Source organism: Amblyomma maculatum, chromosome 1 (assembly GCF_055883805.1).
Source record: "Amblyomma maculatum isolate TAMU_Amacu chromosome 1, ASM5588380v1, whole genome shotgun sequence".
In the NCBI taxonomy this organism is placed as follows: domain Eukaryota; kingdom Metazoa; phylum Arthropoda; class Arachnida; order Ixodida; family Ixodidae; genus Amblyomma; species Amblyomma maculatum.
The window spans coordinates 224,020,706-224,043,454 of record NC_139344.1 but is presented as its reverse complement, the minus strand read 5'-3'; the positions used below and the strand labels follow the sequence as shown (position 1 = coordinate 224,043,454).

General features: G+C 44.3%; 1 protein-coding gene across 1 annotated transcript in view; it reads right to left on the bottom strand.

Annotated features, from left to right (window-relative positions):
• LOC146205737 (neuralized-like protein 2) overlaps positions 1-20,355 on the bottom strand; it is a 32,037-nt gene extending 11,682 nt beyond the window's left edge. Inside the window, exons 1-4 of the mRNA XM_084590395.1 lie at positions 20,015-20,355; positions 17,841-18,240; positions 10,393-10,561; positions 2,776-2,978 (exon numbers count right to left, since the gene is read on the bottom strand). Of these exons, the coding sequence (XP_084446521.1) occupies positions 2,776-2,978; positions 10,393-10,561; positions 17,841-18,240; positions 20,015-20,083 (841 nt within the window). The 5' untranslated portion in view covers positions 20,084-20,355. The remainder of the gene's footprint in view (positions 1-2,775; positions 2,979-10,392; positions 10,562-17,840; positions 18,241-20,014) is intronic.
• Between the last annotated feature and the right edge of the window lie 2,394 nt (positions 20,356-22,749).

The window sequence follows — 22,749 nt, the reverse complement described above, 5'->3', positions numbered from 1 at the left end:
GGCAATGTCATTGCTCTCCAAAGCTGCTACTGAGTTACGGAGCACATGGGGAACACCGGTAAACGCTACAGCGAAGACAACTAAAAAAAAAACAGAACTTTGCAGTAGACATGGTAATCGCCACACCATCACAAAGAAAAAAAATGTGCAGAGGGCAGAACGAACAAGCGAAGCTAGAGTACCCTGCTGGAAAAAACTAAAGCTAAAGGAACAATGGTCACCATGCTCCCATTCTGAGGTGGCGCTATGTAAAAAAACTACAGTGAGCTGTACGAAACCACAGTCACATGTAGACATAGAAACTAGCAGTGGCGCACGCAAATACTGTGAAGAAGCCAGCGACTTCAGTGGCACCTTTTCACCAATTCAATTGGGAGCCTATGAAACGATGCAACCTTCAGCGAGCGCTTGCTGCCACTTCCCTTCTCCCTGAATTGAGCTGGACTATGCATTGTGACTGTGCATTCATTTCTACTCCGGCTAACCGAGTTGAGCATATGTGGCTTTAGCCATTTTCTCTTTGTTATTTAGCGAGTTTGGAGCAACATTTGGTGTGCATCGACGTAATGAGTGTAAGCAGCGCAGGAGCACGTAAGCGAAGACAGTTCTCCCTTGATGAGAAGTTGCAATTTGTTGGTGCTGTCGCGAGTGGCCATAATGTGCACAAAAGTACGGGATCAGTACATCGATGTTGTCAAAATTAATTAAAGAAAAGAATATAATGCAAGCTTAAGTGACACAAGGTGAGAAAGACCTATCATGAAAGTGAATTCGCACCACCATTTTACATGATGGTGACGTCCCCATCTACACATGGCACGCAGACGTACGTGTGAGAAAGCTTGCTGTCAGTGGGCCTTTGCTCTGTGAGACAGAGAAAGAGTTCGCTTGTGGGTTTGGTGTAGAAGACATATTCAAGGTGACCGGTGGATGGCTGGGAAGTTTTAAAAAACCCCATGGCATCGTTTCCAAACCTTAGCAAGAGAACAAGCTGACGCGCAATCTTGCTGACAGCAAGTTGCAGCTACTCAAGGTCCTGCAGGAGCACAGACCAGAAGATATATTTAAATATGATGAAACTGCCCTTTTTTAAAATCTGCTTCCAGAGAAAGCATTTTGCAAGAAGACAGATTGCTGCAAAAGGTACACGAAGTTGAAGCAACGCTTGACCACGCTGTTTTGATGCAATGCTGCAGGTACAAAGAAGCTGAAGACCCTTGTGGTTGGATGGTCTGCACAACCGCGCTGGACCAAATGCCTGTGTAGCCTTCCAGCTGACTATTTGGCCAAAAAAGCTGCATGACAGCGGAGTTCTTTTAAACCTAGCTTTTGCAAGGGGAGCAAATGATGCAGCTACAGAACTGCAGGAAAGCCCTAGTTGACAACTGTGCCACATACAACAACCTCCAGTTGCTAGAGCACATGAACATAATTTCTTTTTGACATCAAATTTTACCTTCCTATTGCAGTCGTTAGATCAAGATATAATACTGCCAAGGCACACACCACCGCACAAGAAGCCTGCGGAGAATTCTGCTAAACCTCAAGCAGAAGATTGCGCCGCCAACTAAGATAAACGTTCGCCAAACCAATGAAGTAATCACAACTGCTTGGTGCAGCGTGCTACCAGACATTGTGCCTAATTGTCAATGGAAGGCTGGGTTTGCTACACCTCAAGACATCGCTAATGACGCACTTGACGAGTGCACCAATGGCAGCATAATAATAATAATTAATAATAATTGGTTCACAGGAAGGGAAAGGCGCAGTATCTGTCACACTTGTTTCTCTGGACACCTGAACCGCTTGTGCTGCCTCTGGGGGTGCAAGCTTGAGGGATCCGAGCGGCCTAGCTATTCAAGGCGTATGCAACTGTTCCAGTGCTGCTGCACAACTCCAGGTATAGCTCCAACTTATAGATCACTTCTAGCGGCACAGCAGCGGGAGTGATGCCTAACAAATATGTCGCGGCTGACGACGTGATGGCCTGCTCGAAACTGACAACTGGCGACATCGTCAAAGCTATCAAGGACTGAAAGGAGGAGAAGGCCGAAGATAGCAGTGATGAAGAGCTTTCAGGCAAACCAAGATTTCTGAAGACCAGACAGGCAATAGCGGAATTTGACACTCGTCAGTTGTACTTAGCGTCGCTTTCAGGTTTCACAGTGAAGCATGGTATGAATCTCAAAGTGATACGCTTGGCTGCAGCCGCACATTTCATTAAATGAAGTGTCCAGAAAATTTAAAAAAAAAAGAAATCTCCTTTCAATAGGTAACTTGAATTCATGTTAAATGAAAGTTTTTGTTTTGTTTTTTTCTAAACATGCTTAGCTTTCTCTATTGTGCGCGAGCTACAATGCACTACCTTTACAATGAAGTGACCTATTTAATGAAGGATTTTGGAGGTTTCAAGCACTTCGTTATAAAGTCATTGAACTATAGACTGGATTCGAAGAAAAGGCAAGTGTAGCAGGGGGTGGCAGAAAGCAAGTTGGCAGAGATTAGGAAGTCTTGGCCGCAGGGGCACAAGTGGGTTAAGTGCAGAGACATTGGAGAGGTCTTTGTCCGACAGTGGGCGTAGACAGGCTGGTTTTGATGATGGCGATGACAAACCCAAAGCACCTTGTATTTATCAGCTCTTGCTGCACATCACAGGCAATGAACGCTCGCATAAAATTCATATTTAGTGCATTTTCCAACAATAAAAAATTTCTATCAGAAGTACCTCTAATCCCTGGTGACATGTGGCATAAGATGCGTGGAACATGTACTTACCACCATAAAGCTGCACAATGCGAACATGCTTGGTTGTGCCATAGACGTCTACAACAGCGTAAAGAGGTGCATCCTGATGAGGTATATCTGTTGCATACAGCTGGTCTTCCCCATTTATGATGAAGTGCATGTCAGCTGATTGACCCCTGGTTACGTACATGACACCAATGCGGCTTCCCACATCAGTTGGGAGGATGCTTGACCTAAAGCAGCAGGAGCAAAAAAAGAAAAAGAAACACAAACACAGTAAACAACTATAAGGCATCCTTGACTATTACAGAGGGGGAAAACTTTCACAGTAACGATTGACCTTGCAATAGCATGCCTGAATATGCTTAATTTTTGCCTTCGCAAGTGCTTAGTGTGAACTCAACAAAAATTACACCAACCAAAAATTTTATTCTGACCCAACGTTTCAGGACTAACTTGGTCCCTTTATTAGGGGCGGCTGATATGCATGCCAGCCACAGCAGGCAGCGGCTAAACTTACCCTTTCCCAATACGTGACATAGTCTATTGGCGTAAGCGGAGGGTAGCATTCCCGGATTCATATTCGCTGTTGCCACAGCCCGTTATACTAAGTGGCACGGGCCGAGGCTCTTTATTTTTCTTTCCTTTTCTGCCTCAACATAACATATGTGAGTTGGATGATCCATGACTCAATGGATCGCCTCTTGAAAGGACTGGGCTCCACAGCCAGGAACCTCACCTACTAGAAAATAATTCTGTGGTTGGCACGGTCGTAGTGCTCAGCAATGGGGTTGCTTTCTAATATCATTAACCAGATGTTCTTCCTATGCTGCCTGACTTGCTGATTGGAGTTCGTTTTGCCAGGTGTCATTTACAAAGTCCCGAGCTCTGAGCTCAGCCTCGTATATTGACAAAAGAAAAAAAAAACAACTTCGATCAGTTAATCAGGCAGCACAAGAAGGACGTCCTGTTAATGAACATGAAAAGCAACCCTTTTGCCAAGCACTGCGAACACGCCAACCACAGAATCGCCTTCTAGGACGTGAGCGCCCTGGCCGTAAAGCCCAGTCCTTTCAAAAGGCGACATGTCGAATAATGGCTCATCAGACTCTCAGCAGCGACAATGAATAGGAATCTGGGAACACTACCCTCTGCTTACGTCAATGAAATACACCGCGTGCTAGGAAAGGGGAAGCGAAGGTTACTGCCTGCTGCAGCTGAAATGCAAATCAGTCTCCCCTGATGAAGAAACCGAGTTGGCCCCGAAAAGTTGGGTTAAAATAAATTTTTTTGTTATGTGTAAGCTTTTTTTTTATTTAAAGAACCCAACCAGGCAGATTTTCGAAGGGCGAAGGTCTCTCCCATTTTCCTCCAATTAACCCGGTCCTGGGCTAGCTGAATCCCCTTGACCCCTGCAGACTTCTTAACCTCATCCACCCATCAATTTTCTGCCCACCCTGCTCCGTTTCCTCCTCTTGGAATCAAATTGGTTACTCTTAGCAACCATTGGTTATCCTCGCTTTGCACTACAAGTCCTGCCCATGCTCATTTCTTCTTGATTTCGAAGTGATTACTCAATCCTTAAGTATAACAGCTTATTTATAAGGCCAACAACAAAAGATCAACAGATGATCAATGAGATGCATTACATGTCTACAGCACGCAACACGATTATGTTGTCTATGTAAAGAAATGTGAAAGCAGCATGTGACACCAGATCAAGACCTCCCAACAGGTGTTGCACCGGTGCATCAAAGTAGCTGCCAGGCCCTTCATCTCCCTAAATCCCCCATGTTCCCCTGTCCATGCTCTGGTTGCGGGGTTTCAAGCAGTCGATGCTAATGACAGGCAATTTCTTCCGACAAAGGGGTTGTAACGCAAATATATTGAAAACATCTTGTCAACTTTTTTTTTTGTTTATTTAATTTTGCCTATGGTAAATTTTTGCCTGCCTGGAAGCATGCTTAATTAATTCTAGAATGATACACACAAAAATGAGCAGGGAAATAAAGAGTAGGAATATTGGCTGCTTGTTGCTCCCTTTTTTCCCTACTCTTGTCTGCTGAACAGCTTAACAAGGGCCTCGGTTTTGGAAGTTTTGATGCCACAGGTAGCATAACAGTGTTCTCGCATAGTTCCTGCCCTCCTCGTTTGATCATACTGCATGTGACACTCGCCGTAATACAGGACATACTAAGTCTGCAGTTATGGATGAGGGAGGCACTGGTTCTCCAGGTTAGGCTACATGCAACATAAATACTTGCAAAAACAGAAGACTGGACAGCCGCCACCGTAGCTCAGTTGGTGGAGAACCATACACGAAATTCGGAGATTGTGTGTTCAGGCTCTACCGGTTTCATGCGGTTGTTTTTGTTTTTTTATAACAAATTACATTTAGCCAAAATGGTTATTAATTTCCTACTGGTCAATATACCAAACTAAAGAAAAAAATAGAAACGTTCTTCTATGCTTTCCTTGATTTCGATGACGGCTGACTTCCTTCTTGCAATAACGGTCAGATCGTAATGCAAATTCTAAGCCATGCTGCAATCAACAAAAACATATTTCTTGCAGTAATAAATATCTTTCCCTGACTGAAAGGTATCAAGGGCATTTGAAACAGTTTCTGTTGGATCAAGCTGGATGACTTTGGCACAAAGGCTACTGTTGAAATATTTTCTCACAAGCTTCCTCCCACATATGCTCTACTGAGGGAGCAATGTGATATGACAATTACCTTACTCTCAAGTCTTGGCTTTCCTCTGGATTTCGCATCGGTGCTCTAACAAATGGCAGCAGCTGTCCAACCTTATTTACACTTGTGCACTATAGCAGCTGGGGGCTGCACTTCCCCCCTGAACACATTGTGATAATTGCAATGTGATTACTGTCAGCTTCTGGCCAAGCGAGGATCAACACCAAGCCACCTGATCAACAAAGCATCCCCTCACAACCACCCAAACTGTGTCCAAACCTGTCAAACAAACTCCCTGCTCCTATGTCTCCTGACACAACCCTCTTGAACTAGATCGGGCTAACATTTGCATCTCAATATGAGCCCCGAATATGAAGAGCACATACAATGTGCACAGATGGGCTTTCATCTATATACAGATATCAATCAATACCTTACTGCAAGCCTTCACTCCACGCTTCACCAGGCTTTTCAGCTGAATCTACTTCACATTCAACGACACAGCATGGGTGGTTCACTGAGAACCAGAAAACTCGCAACGATACCCACCAACTGCAGATGCTATGTGGCAAAGCACAAGCAAAGAGGCAGATTTCAGTTTGGTTTGGTTCGTGGAATTTAACAATGTAATGTGACTCAGGCAATGAGAGATGGCGTAGTGAAGGCGCCCAGATAAGTTTGACCATCTAGCATTCTTTACCATGAACTGACATAGCATAGTACATGGGCATTCTGAGTTCTGCCTCCAACGATATGCAGCCGCCGCAGCCGAGATTGAACTCTGGTCTCCCAGCTCAAGACTATAGTGTCCTAACCACTGACCCCCAGCTTTTCAATTTTCTGACAGAGGTGCTCCACTGGCTTAAAGACACAGGCTTGCTTCTTAGCTTAACATGCACATTTTTCAAAGACAAAATTTTAATGCCATATAAATTCAAATATTGCTACTAGATACATTTATAAGGCAGGGGGGGAACATACAAGTCAACTAGCAGAAGCTCCAAGATGCTGTCATGCAATTAAGGCAACAAACACGGTGCAACACGTCAGAGCTGCAGTGATACCATAACCATTCCCTGAGAGCACACTGCATTTGCAAACCAATTTTGTATGCTAAGGCAGTAATCCTCCAAGGGTACACAGGTAACATTTACATTGCTATCACAAGCAAAAAAATACTCTTCACTGCTTTTCCCAGTAGTACTTGACACAGTTTTCCGCTACTTCAAACTTGTATGCTGCAGCTCAATTTTTTTTTTCTTTACGCTTCTATCTGAAGGATGATTACAAATTTAAATGCTGCCGAGAACAGTGAGCCACATACAGGAGGCATGACTTGCCATGTGGCTGAGCGAGTGGAAGAAGTTTCGTTCCCATCATGACACCACTAAAACTTATGGTCAGCGTGGTGATGCAGTAGGGCTCAGAGTTCCATTTACATTGTCTTTATCTGAAAACCTTTTGCATGGCTCTCATGAAAAAGAAAAGGCCCAATGAAGCTTTGCCCATTACTGGTTACAGTAGCAACTGCTGCAGTCTGTAAAGGCTTGAAGATGGTCAGAACACAGAACATCCGACAGTAGCTTCATTGGTGTCATTCTCACCACCCTACTGAGGTAGCTCAGTGATTACGGTGCTCTACAACTGAGCTGGGAGACCACAGTTCGAACTCGGGAACGACGGGCACGCTTCGATGGAGTTGAAACGCAAGGTGCACACAAGGCCCACGTAAGGTGCAATGTCAGTGCACATTAAAAGACCCCAAAAGTTAAAAATTCTACAGGGCCCTCAGCTACAACATTCCTCAGCCAGAGCGGGACTTTAAACCTCTTAAGCCATTCACTCACTTCCTTTTCTATGTTTGTGGCTTGTTTTTTCATGTAGCCCTCACAGTGATTCGCGTATTGGTTGAGCCTCGAAATGAAATATAGCCAAATACCAAGGCAAAACAATAATACGGTAATCGAGTACTATAGACATAATTTTAGCGATAGATAATGTTTGAAAGATTATAGACAAAGCCACTTGAATAACCACTATGAAAGCTCACCCAGGAAATTTTAGTCACCAATTTCATGTCTTATGGATAGAGGAGATTGAAAGTACAGGTGCGGGCAGAAGTAACTGGAGCGCCCAGCCCAAGAAAAAATTGAGGGTCAGTGCCGCCAAGGCGAGCCAGCCGAAAGCAGAAAATCGTCATGCGCATCTGCACTCCCCCTTCTGGCGCGACCCTCCCTTTGCTCCGCATGCCTTGTCACTGTCCCGGCATCGCTGTCGCGATAATGATGATCATGATCGGATAGTCACGCTCTTTAAAGCGAGCGGGCATTTTAAATGAGTGGACCGGGACCGCTGCCAGTTCTTAGGGACGTCGCTACAGTTCAGCTCGTTCAGCTCAGCCGTTTCATTGAGAAAGCGGTAGACGCATTTCCGCTGCAAATGGCCCGCGTGTTTTGAACCTTTGTTGGTGACGGGACTCACTTGTATCTACATGTCCACCTGATCAAAATGCCCGAGGTGCCGCCGCAAATTGGATTCATTCAATGCAGTTACTGTTAATGATTGGACATTAATACACTCATAAGGTGGAAGGTACCTGTCTAGAGAAAATTTCTACAGATGTCTGCACACAAATAAGATCAATATAGACTCAGCTGGCAACTACTAATTGCCATATTAGTTATTAGATATGGCCAACTCTGTGATGACTCCCAAATTGAGGTAGCCACTTCAAATATTTGGCAAACTGGAGCCTCAAAATTCGTCATGGTCCGAACTTCCCCAAATGTGGTGTCCAACGTGATTTGACAATGACAAAATCAGCGGTGCCCTCGTAGGTTAAGAGGCTACCCGCAAATATGGTCAAATGGTCCCTCAAATTTTGACTTCATCTGAATTTGACAATTTGCGTGCAACATAATGTGACCTCATGTGACATTTCTTTAACAGAAAGATCTATCTGCCGCTTCCTATATTATGGGATCTGAGGTGGCATACCGAAATACTTGTGAAAAGCCTCAATCTGTTTGAACAGAAATGAGCGTGGACTTCAGGACTCCACAGGCTACAGCGGCATATGAGAATTTAATCGGAAGAGCCCCCAGCCAATTGCACATGCCGAAACAGCCTTGTTCCTGGAAGGGTACTGGTCGAATGGTTTAACGTGGCAGACTGGAATGACGTTGCTGTTCCCAGTTCGTAAATACGCAATACACTTCGACACGCAGCAAGTCCGTGGCTAGCGTGACCAGCTGCCAGAAGCCATATTCCATAGCTTCCGTTTTTAGTTTTATTTGGCTGGTAGTCACCATGATCACATCAGACTGATGGCGCGAGTTGCCAGCCACAGAAATCGCAATATAGCGGGCCCTGCAGTCGGCAATAATCATCGGGACTTGCCACACGCACCAGCCATGTCACTGGCTTTGTCATGCAGCCAAATTTGAGAAGCAGTCAGTGCTGTGTGAAGGGTCGGGTCGCTTCCCACGGACGTTTGAAATCCGCGGCTTCGTCACCCAACAAGTGATCAACGTCAAATAACCAAATGAATACTAAATCAAATTTGGAAAATTGAACCTTATGGGAAGTGGGCCGCAATTTTCATTCTTGCAATGGTCTCGGCGCGTGTGGCTGTGCATTCACTGATTACACTGGAACACTGGATTACACTGGAACAGGTCATCGTACGACCCAGAGCCTCATGCTGTGTATAGATTTCTAAAAGAAAGATTACTTTGCGGTGATTATTTGCTTTTCTCTCAGTGTTTTCGAAGACACCATCTTGAATTGCAGAGAACAAAATAGGCAGATCAGGAGCTGCCTGCGGATGGTATGTCAACACTAAAAATTCCGCTCCCTTATATATCTTTACCAACCCAGTCAAGACTCCCGCGTCCAATCTTTGGCTGACGCTCGTGCAAAATTTGGGAGTCATGTAGTCCGAATTTTGGCGTAGCCTACTTAAGCGTTGAGGGCCCCACTGAACTTGGCATTGTCAAATCAGATGGGATACCGTAATTGGCGACGTTTGACCATGATAAATTTTGGAGCTCCATTTTGCCAAATTTTTGGAGTGGCCACCTAAATTTAGGAGCCATCACTGAGATGACCATATCTAAGAATTAATATACCATTTATTAGTTGTCGATTAACTATTGATCTTATTGGTATGCGGACACCTTCTGCGGAAATATTCTTTAGACAGGTATTTTCTGTTTCATGGTTGTAGTAATGTTAAGGCATTAACAGTAACTGTATTAAGAAACCCGAGTCTGTGCTGGCACGTCGAATTCGAGTCCAATGGGTTGGCAGCGAGATACTAATAAATCCCGGCGACAACAAAGTTCAAAACACAAACTACGCGAGCATCTCCGGCGGAATTGCGTCTATTGCTGTCTGAATGAAGCGGCTTAAATGTCGCGTCGCCCATGCGGGCTTTGCTATCAAGGCAGCAGCCCTCGCATCTGAAATGACCGCTCGTTTCGAAGAGCGCAACCATCCGATCATAATTATCATTATCGCGACAGTGATGCCGGGATATCAAGGCAGCAGCCCTCGCATCTGAAATGCCCGCTTGCTTCGAAGAGCGCAACCATCCGATCATAATTATCATTATCACGACAGTGATGCCGGGATGATGACAAGGCATGCGAAGCAAAGGGAAGGTCGTGCCGGCAGGGAGAGTGCAAATGTGCATCACGATTTCCTGCTTTTGGCGCTGACCCTGTTTTTTTCTAGGGCTGGGCGTTCCGTTTGCTTCTGTCCGCACCTGTACACACAGTGGTGCTACCCCAATAAGATGAGCACTGAATTTTGCAAAAATTGCAAATAAATCTCACGTTGAGATCTGAAACCTTGTTTGAATTCCCACAAAAGCCTCCTTTGCAGGCTAACTGTATTATAATGAGATCGTCATAACTTTTTCCACGTCCCTTTAACAGTGGCCAACTTACTTTCCACAACTGCCAGGGCCAGAACTGAAGGAACCATCACCAGAAAAATCTGAAACACTGTCTTCACCACCCACTGTTGTCCCCATAATGCCCGTCCTAGGTCGCTTTGTTGGAAGTAACATGCTTCGTGGGACAACACCACGACTTGTATAAATCTGCTCGCCAGTGCCTGCATAAACAATAGAACATTTTTATGAAACAAAACTTGCTTGAATTCAAGCAGAAATAGAAGCTGCAAAAGAAGAATGTCATTAGGAAAGGAACATGTGTACTGTGTTGCTCCCACGCTTTCAGTATGTGCCATTTGTGCCAAGAAAAATCAGCTAATGTCTTGGGGAGTTTGCTTTTTGTTCATGAACCAATGCACAGTGTTTGTTACCCCAAGAGATGCTGAAAATGGCAATTACAATAAAGAAAATAGACATTCTGATTCCACATGCTCTTCATACACCAGCAACAGGGCAGCCGAAATTGTAGTTCACTGAACTGCACTTTGTACCTACTTCCACTTCTTCATTCTGTAGAAACTGATTTACAACAGCTAAGGCCTGAATTTGAAAGGATTTGTAGAATATTACTAATCCAAATGAAAGGAATATCAGTTTTCGACCTATTTCAAACTGATTTCAAGTTGCACATTGTACAAAACCAATCTGTGCCCCATGCACTCTTGAAAATGACAGGCAGGCTACCTGGACAATGGGCTGTGCAAAATCCCTTTACCAGGGGTGGAAGCAGGCTCGAGCATTTTGGAGCAGCTTTTAAGCAACAAAACGAGAGTTTCAAAGCATTTGAATTATGTTTTGGAGCACGTTTCCAAGGTCAAACTCCCTTGATAATTGCAGTTTTCTTTTTTTGATGTACAAAATCTTCAATCTGATTCCTTTTCATGCAAGTTTAATGCCTTTTCAATTTCGCACTCATCTCTGACATGACAAACAGCCAAGCATGCAAAGATGAATGATATAACACAGGCCGACCTTAGCAAAACCTTGGAACAGACTAGCAGCAAATATAACGCTTGCTGGGGCGCTTCATAACTGAACATCTAGTCTGGCCTAATACAATTACCTATTTTGACTTGATAGATTCAAATGTCGAGTTTACCACTTCAATGGACTGTAGCAGCGATACTAACTTGGAATTCAGATTAATGGGCATGACATGCTCCCTATCTTGTGCATATCTATTTTATTTTATTTATTTAGAATACACCTCAAAGACCCCAGACATGGGGTATTAAATGATAAATTTCTGAGCACATCGATATTTCGTCTGCCAAAAAGGCGCCTTCAGACCACAATAACGCGCCTTGATAAGCTTGGCGCCAGTGTCGCTCCAGTGCTTTTTGCCTACCGTGGGATCGCCAACACCTGCAGCACAACCTCGATAGTCTTGTCCATTTGTAAATATGGTGGAGGTCTACAGGAGTGGAAGCATGCTCGGGCATGTTGGAGCCGCTTTGGGCTACAGATAGATGGCATTGAAGGGAAGCCTTTCCATCCTACAGCTTTTTTACTTCACTGCCTCCTGCCAATAGTTTATCATTCTTTGCTAGAGAAATGCTTGGGCTCATTTTTAATATTTTGGTGATAGGCCCAGTAGGCCTTTCCAACACTCTTGAGAAGCTTCCTAGTGAGTGACAGCTTTGGTGTACCAACCCATAACGCTTCAAGTATGGTTTTGTTTGCCGTAGGCCTGGCAAAGCTTGCCACTGACAAAGAGGCTTGATGATGAAGTACCTGCTTGTTTTCACAGCAGAACCTTAGAATAACAGATGCAGTTTTTTGCAGTCGAACACTCTTTCTTCCTAACGGCTCACAAAAGTTTGCGCTACCTGCTTTGCTTGCTAATCTTGCTTCTCTCTCCACTGGTGATTCAAAAGGCTGAGAAGAGGTGCTACGTCACATGCACAGTGCATTTTTGTTTTTGCAATTATCACTAACTGCCGGTGGCTCATACTAAATTTACTAGCGAACAAATATTTATTATAATCCATGCTTCCTTCCCTTACAAAAAATTCATTTCTATTAAGCCCAGTGCAAGATGTGTTATATCTTTGCCACTGGTGCAATGACCTTGTTCCCGTGTCCTGCTAAATTTGATGGCAAAACATCAAAACAGCCAGTTTGGAGCAGTTTTGGAGCAATATTGCATTCTGGAGCAGGATGGAGCAGGGAAAGCAGTTTGGAGCAGAATGGAGCAATTGGAGCAACACTTCCAACCCTGCTTCACCTACAACATACTTGGTATCATGCACAAAATGTTTCTTGTAAAAGCACCAGATGTCTCCTCCACCTTATCTCCAACTGTTCAATACAACTGGAAGGTAAGGTAGCAGTATACATTCAAGAGTTTGAATAATCAATAGTCCATCTTAAGCAAGTTTTACACTTATAGGTCTCATGCATCACCTAAAGGGGCACCACTGCTAGCTACTTTGTGGTTGTCTTCTTAAGTGCATGCGGGGGCTGCTCATCTGCCACCGTAAGGACAGCGAGACATTTGAAATGCAGTATTTTTTTTTTTTCCAACTCCTGCCAATTTCTTCTAATATGGCCTGCAGCACAAAGGGCCTCTTTTGTGTAGAAGTGAAAATATGATGATGCTGCAGCCATCTGGAAGAAAGTAATATATACAGGCACCAGGTGCCTCTCACAGACAAGTGCTAAATACGAAGTTGTATATGAGTATGCTCCACTGGCTGATCAACAGAGGATTTTTTTTTTCATTTAGCCATGCCTCTGTATTACAAGCACCTTTCAAGTGCGCATACCAAGGCACCTCGACACAATGTGACCGTTAGCGCTGCCCTCTACTACATCGTGCCAGCACCACTTCATCGGCCGAATTCACAAGATTTTATTGCACCACTGTTAATGGTCCCATGCCGCACAAATTCGATGGACAGCCAAAATGTTCGGACTGATGCTAAATTTCTCGGTGGGGTTTCTCTAACCAAAGGAAAGTAATTGAGCAGAAAAAAAAATTGAGTTAGGTTGGGAAATGAATCCAAGACTTTCGGATTGCGAGATGGGCACATGGCCCATTGGCCATGAAAGCTCATTCGTTCAAGATGAAAGGTGGATCTAGGAATGCATGATACAAATGGGACCCGACAAGGCAACCACTTTCAACTCTTAAAGGCAAAGCATAATTAGGCATACCTCATTTTTTCTCTTGGAATGCCCAACTCTACTAGATAACCACCACAGAACTATAGTTGGCTCGACATACACAATCATGACAATGTCACAATTCATACCGCACATAGTTGTATATGGATGAAACGCGATAAAGGGAGTGCTTATAATTTTCGGAAAATTCTACACTTCCTAAAACCTAAGCACATTGGTACATGCCCCAAAATATTTAATGAAATGACTCTCAACAAGCACCGTACACGCATTTAACAGCATATTCATGCCTTTAAATGCATGTACCAAGTGCATGGGGCACCATTTTTCTTTCATGAAGTCTTGTACCTCCTGCCAGTCAGCTCCATTTTTACTATGCACCCAAGACCCATGAAAAGGCTTGAAAAATTAAGCACAAAAAGCGTGCAGCAGTGCACTACACAAGTAGACTCTTACAGCATTACACAGTTACCAACATATTTCATTGCCGACAAGCACACGAAAGCAAACATCACAGAAATAACAAAGCCATTTGTTAATGCAAAATGAGTTCCAACACTGCACTCTCAGTTGTGTTGGCTGCCAAAGTAGGAAAAGCAGGATAAGTAAATACCATTTCCAGCACGTTTTTCTTCCTTTTCTGTTTAACACCTGAACACTGACACAAAGAAACATTATTGCTGAAGATGCCCCAAAGCTTGTGCAACAGTGCACTGGCACCAGATGCTGTTTATGTACCGATGCAAATGCCGTGGGAAAAGGAATTCATGACACGACTGTGCCCGAAAACACGGCAAGCAGCCGGCATTGCCGGCTCTACTCCAGGACGTACCTATTAAATCCATCACCAGCAATGCAGCTGTCATTCTGCATGCTGCATATAGAGCAACACCCATCTGTGATGTAATCACGATGTGGTGGCACTTCTATCACCAGTGTTGGCCGACTGGGGGTGAAAAGTAGGCTCAGTGTCTATAGGAATACATGGAACCGAAAGATTTCAAAGCAGTTTTCTAATTTCACGGGTAATCTGTGATGTCGTTATTCGGTACAGAGCAACCATGAACATCCTAGAACAGATCACGAAAGTATGAAATCTCATTACCGAGGCGAAGTATATTTAAAACGCCGCGAAACGCATGGGGGTGTGAAATGGGAGGGCGACCCATAGAAATACATGTAAACAGAACTTGCCGCAACAATTTTCTCATTTCTCGGAGCACCAGAAGTGGTAGCCGGTCATTAAAGGTTGGCCAGCGCTTTGAAGAAGTGTGTGACAAAGTATACAGCTTCATTACGGAGACAATTTACTCTTAAAACGCCTCGTTGTCAAGAAAAATGCATTGTGGTAGTGCGGCCCATACAAAAAATATGTAAAGAACGGTTTTCAAAGAAGCTGACCCAAAGAAGAAGGCAAAAGCAGTCGTCTGTTAAGCGCTGGTGCATTCTTTCAAGACTATGAATATACGTATACAACAACATTTCGTGTCTGACATCTCTGTAAAGTATATTTATCAATAAATATGTGACGTGTTTCCAGACGAAACCCCACGTCTAGAAGACAAATCGCCCAAACGGCGTTTTTTTTTTTGTGTGTGTGTGTGCGTGGACATCTTGTGCCACGCCCCGACATCATGTCGCATGGCGGAAGAGAAAAAAAAACATTCCAAGTGCTGGCCAGGCGCATGAGCCGAGTAATGACGCTGACGAGACAGTTCATTTTGTAAATTGAGATGAATAAAATGCAAAATAACAGGCACGACGTCATGCGGTTCTGCAAACATCAATCGTGGCTAAGTAGAGGCGGTGTTGAAATGAATGCATATGTAGTTGAGTCGCGATGCAATAACGTGGTGGGTAAGTCATAAGTAAATATTTTGAGAGGCTTTATATTCTGACGTCCGTGCACGCGCTGGATGGCCTGCGCCGTACGAAAAAAAAAAAAAAAAAAAGACGAAGCCGTACAGAAAGCGCAGGACGATATATGAGAGCCATCGAGATACCCCGGGGAAAAGAAAGTAAACGAGAAAATAGCTAACTAGCATAAATACCCGTTGATGACCTTGCGCGCACCCACCTGATTCATTATAATTGTAGGCCTCCAGGACTTGTATGCCTCGATGATCTTTGCAGTGAAGCCACTCTCTACAAATACACTACAATGTTTGTCATGCCCAATGGTAGCAGAGCGCCCGCGTCAGTTCAGAAAACTTCCCAATGCTTTTCAGGCTAGCAAATTGGTCTGGGTGCACAACACCGCTAATGTACAGCTTTTCATCGTAGCACTGTTTAGCAGATTCCAACAAGCTTTTCACGCAAACCGACACTGCTACACTGCTGCAGCACACAATACAATCCCCTGCAAGTACTGCAAGTCTGACGATCTACGGGACTGTTCACAACATGATAAACTGACCGCACACAGTTGCAGACGACCATGCAACACCGGCGCCATCGCTAGCAGACGCTCCGGAGCTGAAGGCTGAGGGTATCGCCAGCTGTGCCGTCGTCTGCTGCAATGCGCGATTCACGTTCGGTCCATATTGTCATATGGCATTTTAAATTTGTTTTTTAAACGTAATTCTGTCTAGGATGTATTATTTTAGCAACAGTATTATCAAGCTAATTTACTCCATGCGGCAGCATAGCAGACTGTAAACAAAACTGAGCGATTCGCATGAGCCTTTTGGGGGTGTCCGGATTCACAACATAGATTTTTTGAGGAGTTTTTAAAGTGGAGTGCCTCCGCAATGACGCAGCATACTTTTCCATACACTTCTTCAAAGCGCTGGCCAACGTTTAACGACCTGCCATCACTTTTGGTGCTCTGCAAAACGAGAAAAATGTTGCGGTAAGTTGTGTTTACACGTGTTTCTATGGGTCGCCCTCCCAACTCGCACCCCCATACGTTTTGAGGTGTCTTAAAAATATTTCACCTCGCTAATGAGATTTCATATTTTCACGATCTGTTCTAGGGTGTTCATGGTTGCTCTGTGTCGACTAACGGTATCATAGATGCCTCGTGAAAAGAGAAAACTGCTTTAAAATCTTTCAGTGCCATGTATTCCTATAGGCACTAACCCTACTTTTCACCCCCTGTGGGCTGCCGCGCCACGAGCGCCCCCTTTGTTTGTAAACACGGTGTTGGTCTATAGGTCTAAAACAGTTGTAGGTGCTTGAGGAGTTCCGGGATTCATTACGCTTGAGCTTGCTATGAGCTAGTTTCAAAAATGTGGAATTAATTTTCCTTTTCTTACTTTCTCACAAACGTACACACTGCATAGCTTGAAACAACATGACGTCTGCCATAAATGATCACCCCACAATATTCTCTCTTTGATGGTTGCCATGTTCCTTCCCAGTGCATTTTCTACATTCCCTGCATGGTATGGTCATCAGTGATTACTAAAATGATACCAAAAAGCCGGCACCTATTAAATACAATTTTGCATATGTAAATGAACAAGTTAGTGAATGACTTCATGAATAAAGTTTTCTGTCACGATTAACTGACTTTTGCAGTTTTCTTGCTAGCTGATTTACTGTTTAGCTGAAACTGTTTCACCTATGATGAGAAAAACAGCCAGAAAAGAATTGACTACTCTCATGAGTCAGCTGACTTTGCTTCATGGCATCAACTTCACTGGCCAGCACCACTCCAAAACACAGGAACTTTTCAGAAACCTTTTTCAAGCGAAACAGCCCTTTTTCCTAAACTGGCTCCAGTGAATCCTCGTCACATATTGTACACATTGTAGGTAAGGGTTGTAATACTGACAGCAACCCTGCAACACCTTAGTCAACACAATAGAACCAATAATCCAACCGCAGACAGAAAACAATGATTACCAGCAGGTAGCAGTCTATGCTTTGTGCTGGCTTTTTGGAGCATTTAATATTCACACTAAACTTCTGTGATATGGCATCAACCTTAGAATCACTGCTACTTCTATCTGTACCTTTTCTACTTTACCATTTCCTTTTTTTTTTTTCTTCTACCTTTAAATATTATTTCCTGCCCAACAAGCCACAATGCCAATGCTGCTTGCTAGAGGGCCTAGCCATCCTTGTCTGCTGTGCTCACAAAGAAAAGTTGCACATTGTGCCCTTTGGACCTGCAATAAAACTTGTTACTGAAAGCTGACTTCTTCAACAATGTAACGGATGGCATAACAAGTCATAAGATGCACTGGGGGTAGCAAGAAAGTTTGTTAGTCGCAATATATGAAATCAAAGAAAAGGCCCAACAAAAAGCAATGGAAAGTGGTGCTCTCCATCCCTGGGCCAGCATGCCAGATCAAAAGAACCTGCCTAGCACTGATGTGGAAGTGTCAAGCCGCTGGTATGGGGAGCTGCCAGGATGCTCTGAGTCTGCTTCCGAGTTGTGAATGGCAAAGACCCAGGATTGGCCCATGTTGGCCAGATCTGGCAAAGCATACTGGGGTAGTGGGAAGTGGCCACCAGGGTCATGCTGTGTCAGTCCAAGTCGCATGTGGCCACTCCATCCTCTCTCGTTCTGTGCTATCTCTAGAAGGAAGATTTCGCCTGGAAGCAGCGGCTGCTCAGAGAAAGCCAGGGCATGGGCAAAACTTGTCTTCCGGTAAGCCACCATGTTGTTGTCACACAGAATAAGGTTCCGCCCATGATAGCTGTGAAACCGACTAGCAGGAACAGATGTGCTGCCTGACGCATCTTTCCACTTGTGCACCACCTGGATGTACAGAGCAAGATATACTGCACCAAGACAGCACTTCAGCACTACTACTTTTTTGTGCATACCAACAATGAAGAAGTTGGAGACATATGGCAGTAAGGCCCCGCCGGGGTGGTGCAGTGGTTAAGGCGCTCAACTGTTGTGCTAAGGATGCGGGATCGAATCCTGGCCGCGGTGGCCACTTTTCAGTGGAGGCGAAAAGCTAGGTGTTCATGTACTGTGTGATGTCAGTGCATGTTACAAGAACCCCAGGCAGTCTAAATTTTCGGAGCCTTCCACTACGGTGTCTCTCATAGCCTGAGTCGCTTTGGGATGTCAAACCCCGTTAACCAAACCTAGCATACGGCAACAAGAAATCGCAAAGGTGTAAGCCTAAATTATGGGTAGCTTTACTTCCCTCCAGAGGGATTTAGAAAATAGGTGAAGATATAGAAATATGTGGAAACAAAAACCAGCCCAAAAAAAACACAGAATGCGAGAAGAATGACAAACATAGCTACCAGCCTTCTCTCATGTTTAGAGCTGCTTTTTTTAGGTGCAAAATTGGTAACCAACTGGAAATTGGTCCACGGCCCCCAATATGATCTTTTAAGGTTCTCACCTGGATTTGCTCAGCCATTATGAAAATGTGATCAACATCCCAAACAGGCACATAGACGGATGCCACAGTGGAAGGCTTTGGATTTTTTTTTCAATGATACGGGTTTTTTTCTTTAAATGCACTGGCATTGCAGAGTATACGGGTGTTTTTACATTTTACCTGCATAAAAATGGGCTGCCAATGCCTGGAATCTTTCCCGGAACCTTGGGCTCCGCAGCCAAATGCCATTAACAAAGCCACTGCAGCAGATAATCGACAAAGAATGAGGTAATACCACTTAAGCAGCTTGCACCAGTAAAACCTTCATGAAGTGCATGGTTATAATGCTTCTGAACAGCAGAGCTCCACCACAACTGCTCTGCTTCGTTATCATTAAACTCATGCACTCTCTGACACTCAGAAACGTCACCTATTTTATTAAGCTGCAGGACAGCTAATCAAACAATTATAACGAGACAATAGCACTTTTTCACAAGGAGTGCTTATCATACTTCAAACATAGTGAACGTGCTAGGCAAAAAGTGAGAATTTTTTTGGCTTTAAGCTTTCAAACTCTGCAATCCCTTTGTCTTATTAGCAAGAAAGTCAACACTTTGTAATGTCAACATCTGTTATGCAGCTGCATATTTTTGCCAGAAACCCTCGATGGCGAAAGTATTTGAATTGTAGTGTTTGAAGTCCTTAAGCGACACATGAGCTACAAGGTTTTGGAGGGCTCTGGCGGCTTAATGTTATACATGACGTTCTTTGACATGCGCCGACATCACATAGCACACGGGGTACTTTTGAAGGCACTTGGCAAGTCGGGGCGTTGGAAACAGTGCATTATCTTGCATTCATGCCAGGAGTATGAAAACAAGCACATCGGTTCATCGTATCAGCTTGTCTAAAACACGCTGTGATAACTGTCACAATCCGAACGCACAAGAAAGCATCTAATTACCTTTTACAGCTTGTCATAGTCTAAAAACGAAGCTTCACTCTGAGCAACCGCATATATTTAAATCGCATAAACGTGCTACATACAAACTTCTGTCCCCAAACCTCAGCAACCGATTATCGAAATCGCATGAAATGCTCTTAGTAGTTACTTTATGCAGGACAGACTCCCAGAAGTACAAAATAAATCATTTGATTTGTCATGTTATAACCAAAAAAGAGAACACCCACTTCGTTTCTTGTCGTTACGTTCATGGTCCCGCCGAACGAAACGTCGTTGCTGCTGACACAAACGTGCATTTCGGAACTGTTCAGCTGGTGCGAGCGTCACGCCTGCCAGAAGTACAATTTTAGCGACATTTACAACAAGTCTGCGCCACCATCACGAGCGTGGATGAGTTACTCATGCAGCGACGATTAACCGCACAACGCGGAGAGACGCGCGGACTGCTTGAGCAGAAAGCTGAACGCAGCAACGCCAAGCAACGCAGCGCCGCAGCCGCAGCCAAGATAGATCTCGCCGCAGCCGGAGAACCCAATGCACCCAGTTACTAGGCTGGCTGTGCCAAGTTGTGCCAGCTGAGCTATGCTGAGCCAAGGTAGGATCTGTTGGCTATCTTGGCTTAGGTAGACTCCCGTAGCCGGAGCCAGAGCCCGACGGCGTTTGCTGCCTTGTTAGCTGTTGCGCATAGTTGCGCGTTTCTCGAGTTGTTTTTGAATCTTAGCGTTAATACAACCAAGGCCAACCAAGGCATGAACGATTTAGACCGCCGTATTCTTCAATTTCCTCCGAAGGAATTTCATCGCACTCCAGAGGGGCGCATTTGGCGCTTCGCCTTCGAAATGCGACCGCGTGGCCGCTGCAGCACAAAAGTCGCCTAGCTAGTGGTCAACCACTCGACTCGTGCTCTCCGAATAATTTCGGCAACATAATTTTCTTTAACGCACACTACAAGCGCCTTGCGCTTCGCCTCAATCAGAACGCGGTCGCTGCGACCGGCATCGGACCCAGTTTCCCCGGCTCTAGTCGAATGAATGACCACTCGATGCTGTGGGGTGTGGGTTATTCAAGCTTGGTAGTTATGCGTCGTAGAGTAGTCTCTGCATCCAGCTGTTTAGCGCTCTATTTTCTCAACCATTCTTCATTCATCACGAAACCAAGGCGCTGGCCTGCTCGATTCCTTGGCGCCAACGTTGATGGTTACTCAACTTGCCATTCCACGATGCGGTTGATAGAGAACAGCTCGGTTCTTAGAACTGAAAAATCTCATTTGCAATGCTGAAATACATTGCCCGGCGACTATTCGCACCCCCACAATGAAGCGCACCCGTTCCCCTTTTTGGCTGTTTGGCATAACCCCCAAGTAAATACTGATTCACTTTTAGTCGTGAACACATGTGAAACATCAGTGATGTGACTGGTGACAGTTCTTATGCGACTTCCCCATGTACTGATATGTTGTACAGACCACTATTTGATATGGAAGTGGGGATAAGCTCAAAGTAGATGCACCAAATGATTGTTCTAACGAACATGGGTAACGATGTCAAAGCACCAACAGGAATGCAGTATTTGAGTAAAATGGAGACGTCCTTTTCATTAAAAATAATGAACTATCCAAGTGAATGCACACTTTTTTTTGCCACATTTAACAAAAAATAGTGTAGCATGTTTTTTGCAAATGCAAATGTCCAGAGTGCATGGGCATGCCTTGGAGAAACATATTTCCTATGACATCACGTGTGCGTCAACATGCTGCAAAGAGTATAATCAAGGTAATGTCAAAGCCTGTGCATTGCCGGATGTGCATGTGAATTTACTGCAGGTTGTGCATTACAGCTCTTGCTTGCACACTGAAAAATAAAAATGTGAAGGCAACATTCAGAAAAAAGTACCGCTGTCATTGAAGTTTTTGGATGCTCTAAATAAAGCTTGTAATCCACAATGAAGGCTCAAGACTGTAGCACCACAAACTTTAAAATATATGCTAGGGGCAAGTACCTTCCTGCAATCATTACAGCACTCTACTAACCACTTGTTCAGTGCATCTGCAGCTGTTGTCCACTTTGCCAACAAAAATCCACATGCACTGTAATCACAGAATCTTAGCTTTATTGTGCAGCTTATTGGTTTCTGACCACTGCTCAATACCTCAGCTTGAACAGTACCTGTGCGACAAACCTGCCACAGTGTCGCCCCTACTGCGGCAAAAAGACTCCGCACCCTCTGCGCTTGGTCCCCACTTTTCTGGAGGTTACTTCACAAAAGAAAATCTTTGGCAAATTAAGCCAACACTACATCCAATGTGTGGCTGTGACCTGGTCAGCAGTATGCTCTAATGACGTTGCATTTGCCCCATGGTAACCTGGATGTACACATACCTGACATATTTGAATGCCTAGCAATTCCTGCAGCTGTCCCTCCCTACTCCCAGCTCCCTGTCCACGAAGTGTACACATCCTGCCTGCCTTGATCTTGCCCCCCCATATGCCAACTAAGACAAGTACCTGCTGCAATGTAGACTGCTCCATGATAGTTCTGCAAGCTGCAAGTCCAAGCTGTTCATTGCTCAACTCCATCTGAAAGACTGGCATGCACATGTCCTTACCTTTCAATACATCCTGGCACTGCTGAAAATAAAAAAAAAACACACAGGCACATACAGTGCAACCTTATCTGAATTTCATGGCTTTCTTCAAAGCCTGTAAACAGCTTCAAAAATAGAAACTACCATTTCACATTGCTTCCAGTACTTGTTAAAAAAATAGCTTTTAAAACCCAAGCATATTCCTCATTTGTCTGTGGCCATGCATTTAAATATTTCCTGCAGAAATTAACTGCAAAAAACTGCATTATGCCCAGGTACAAAATTAATAGTATAATTCCTGTATCTCGAGCAATTAAAAAAGTCTGAAAATTAATCTGTCACATTACATTTGCCCAATTCTTGTAGTTTAAATGATGG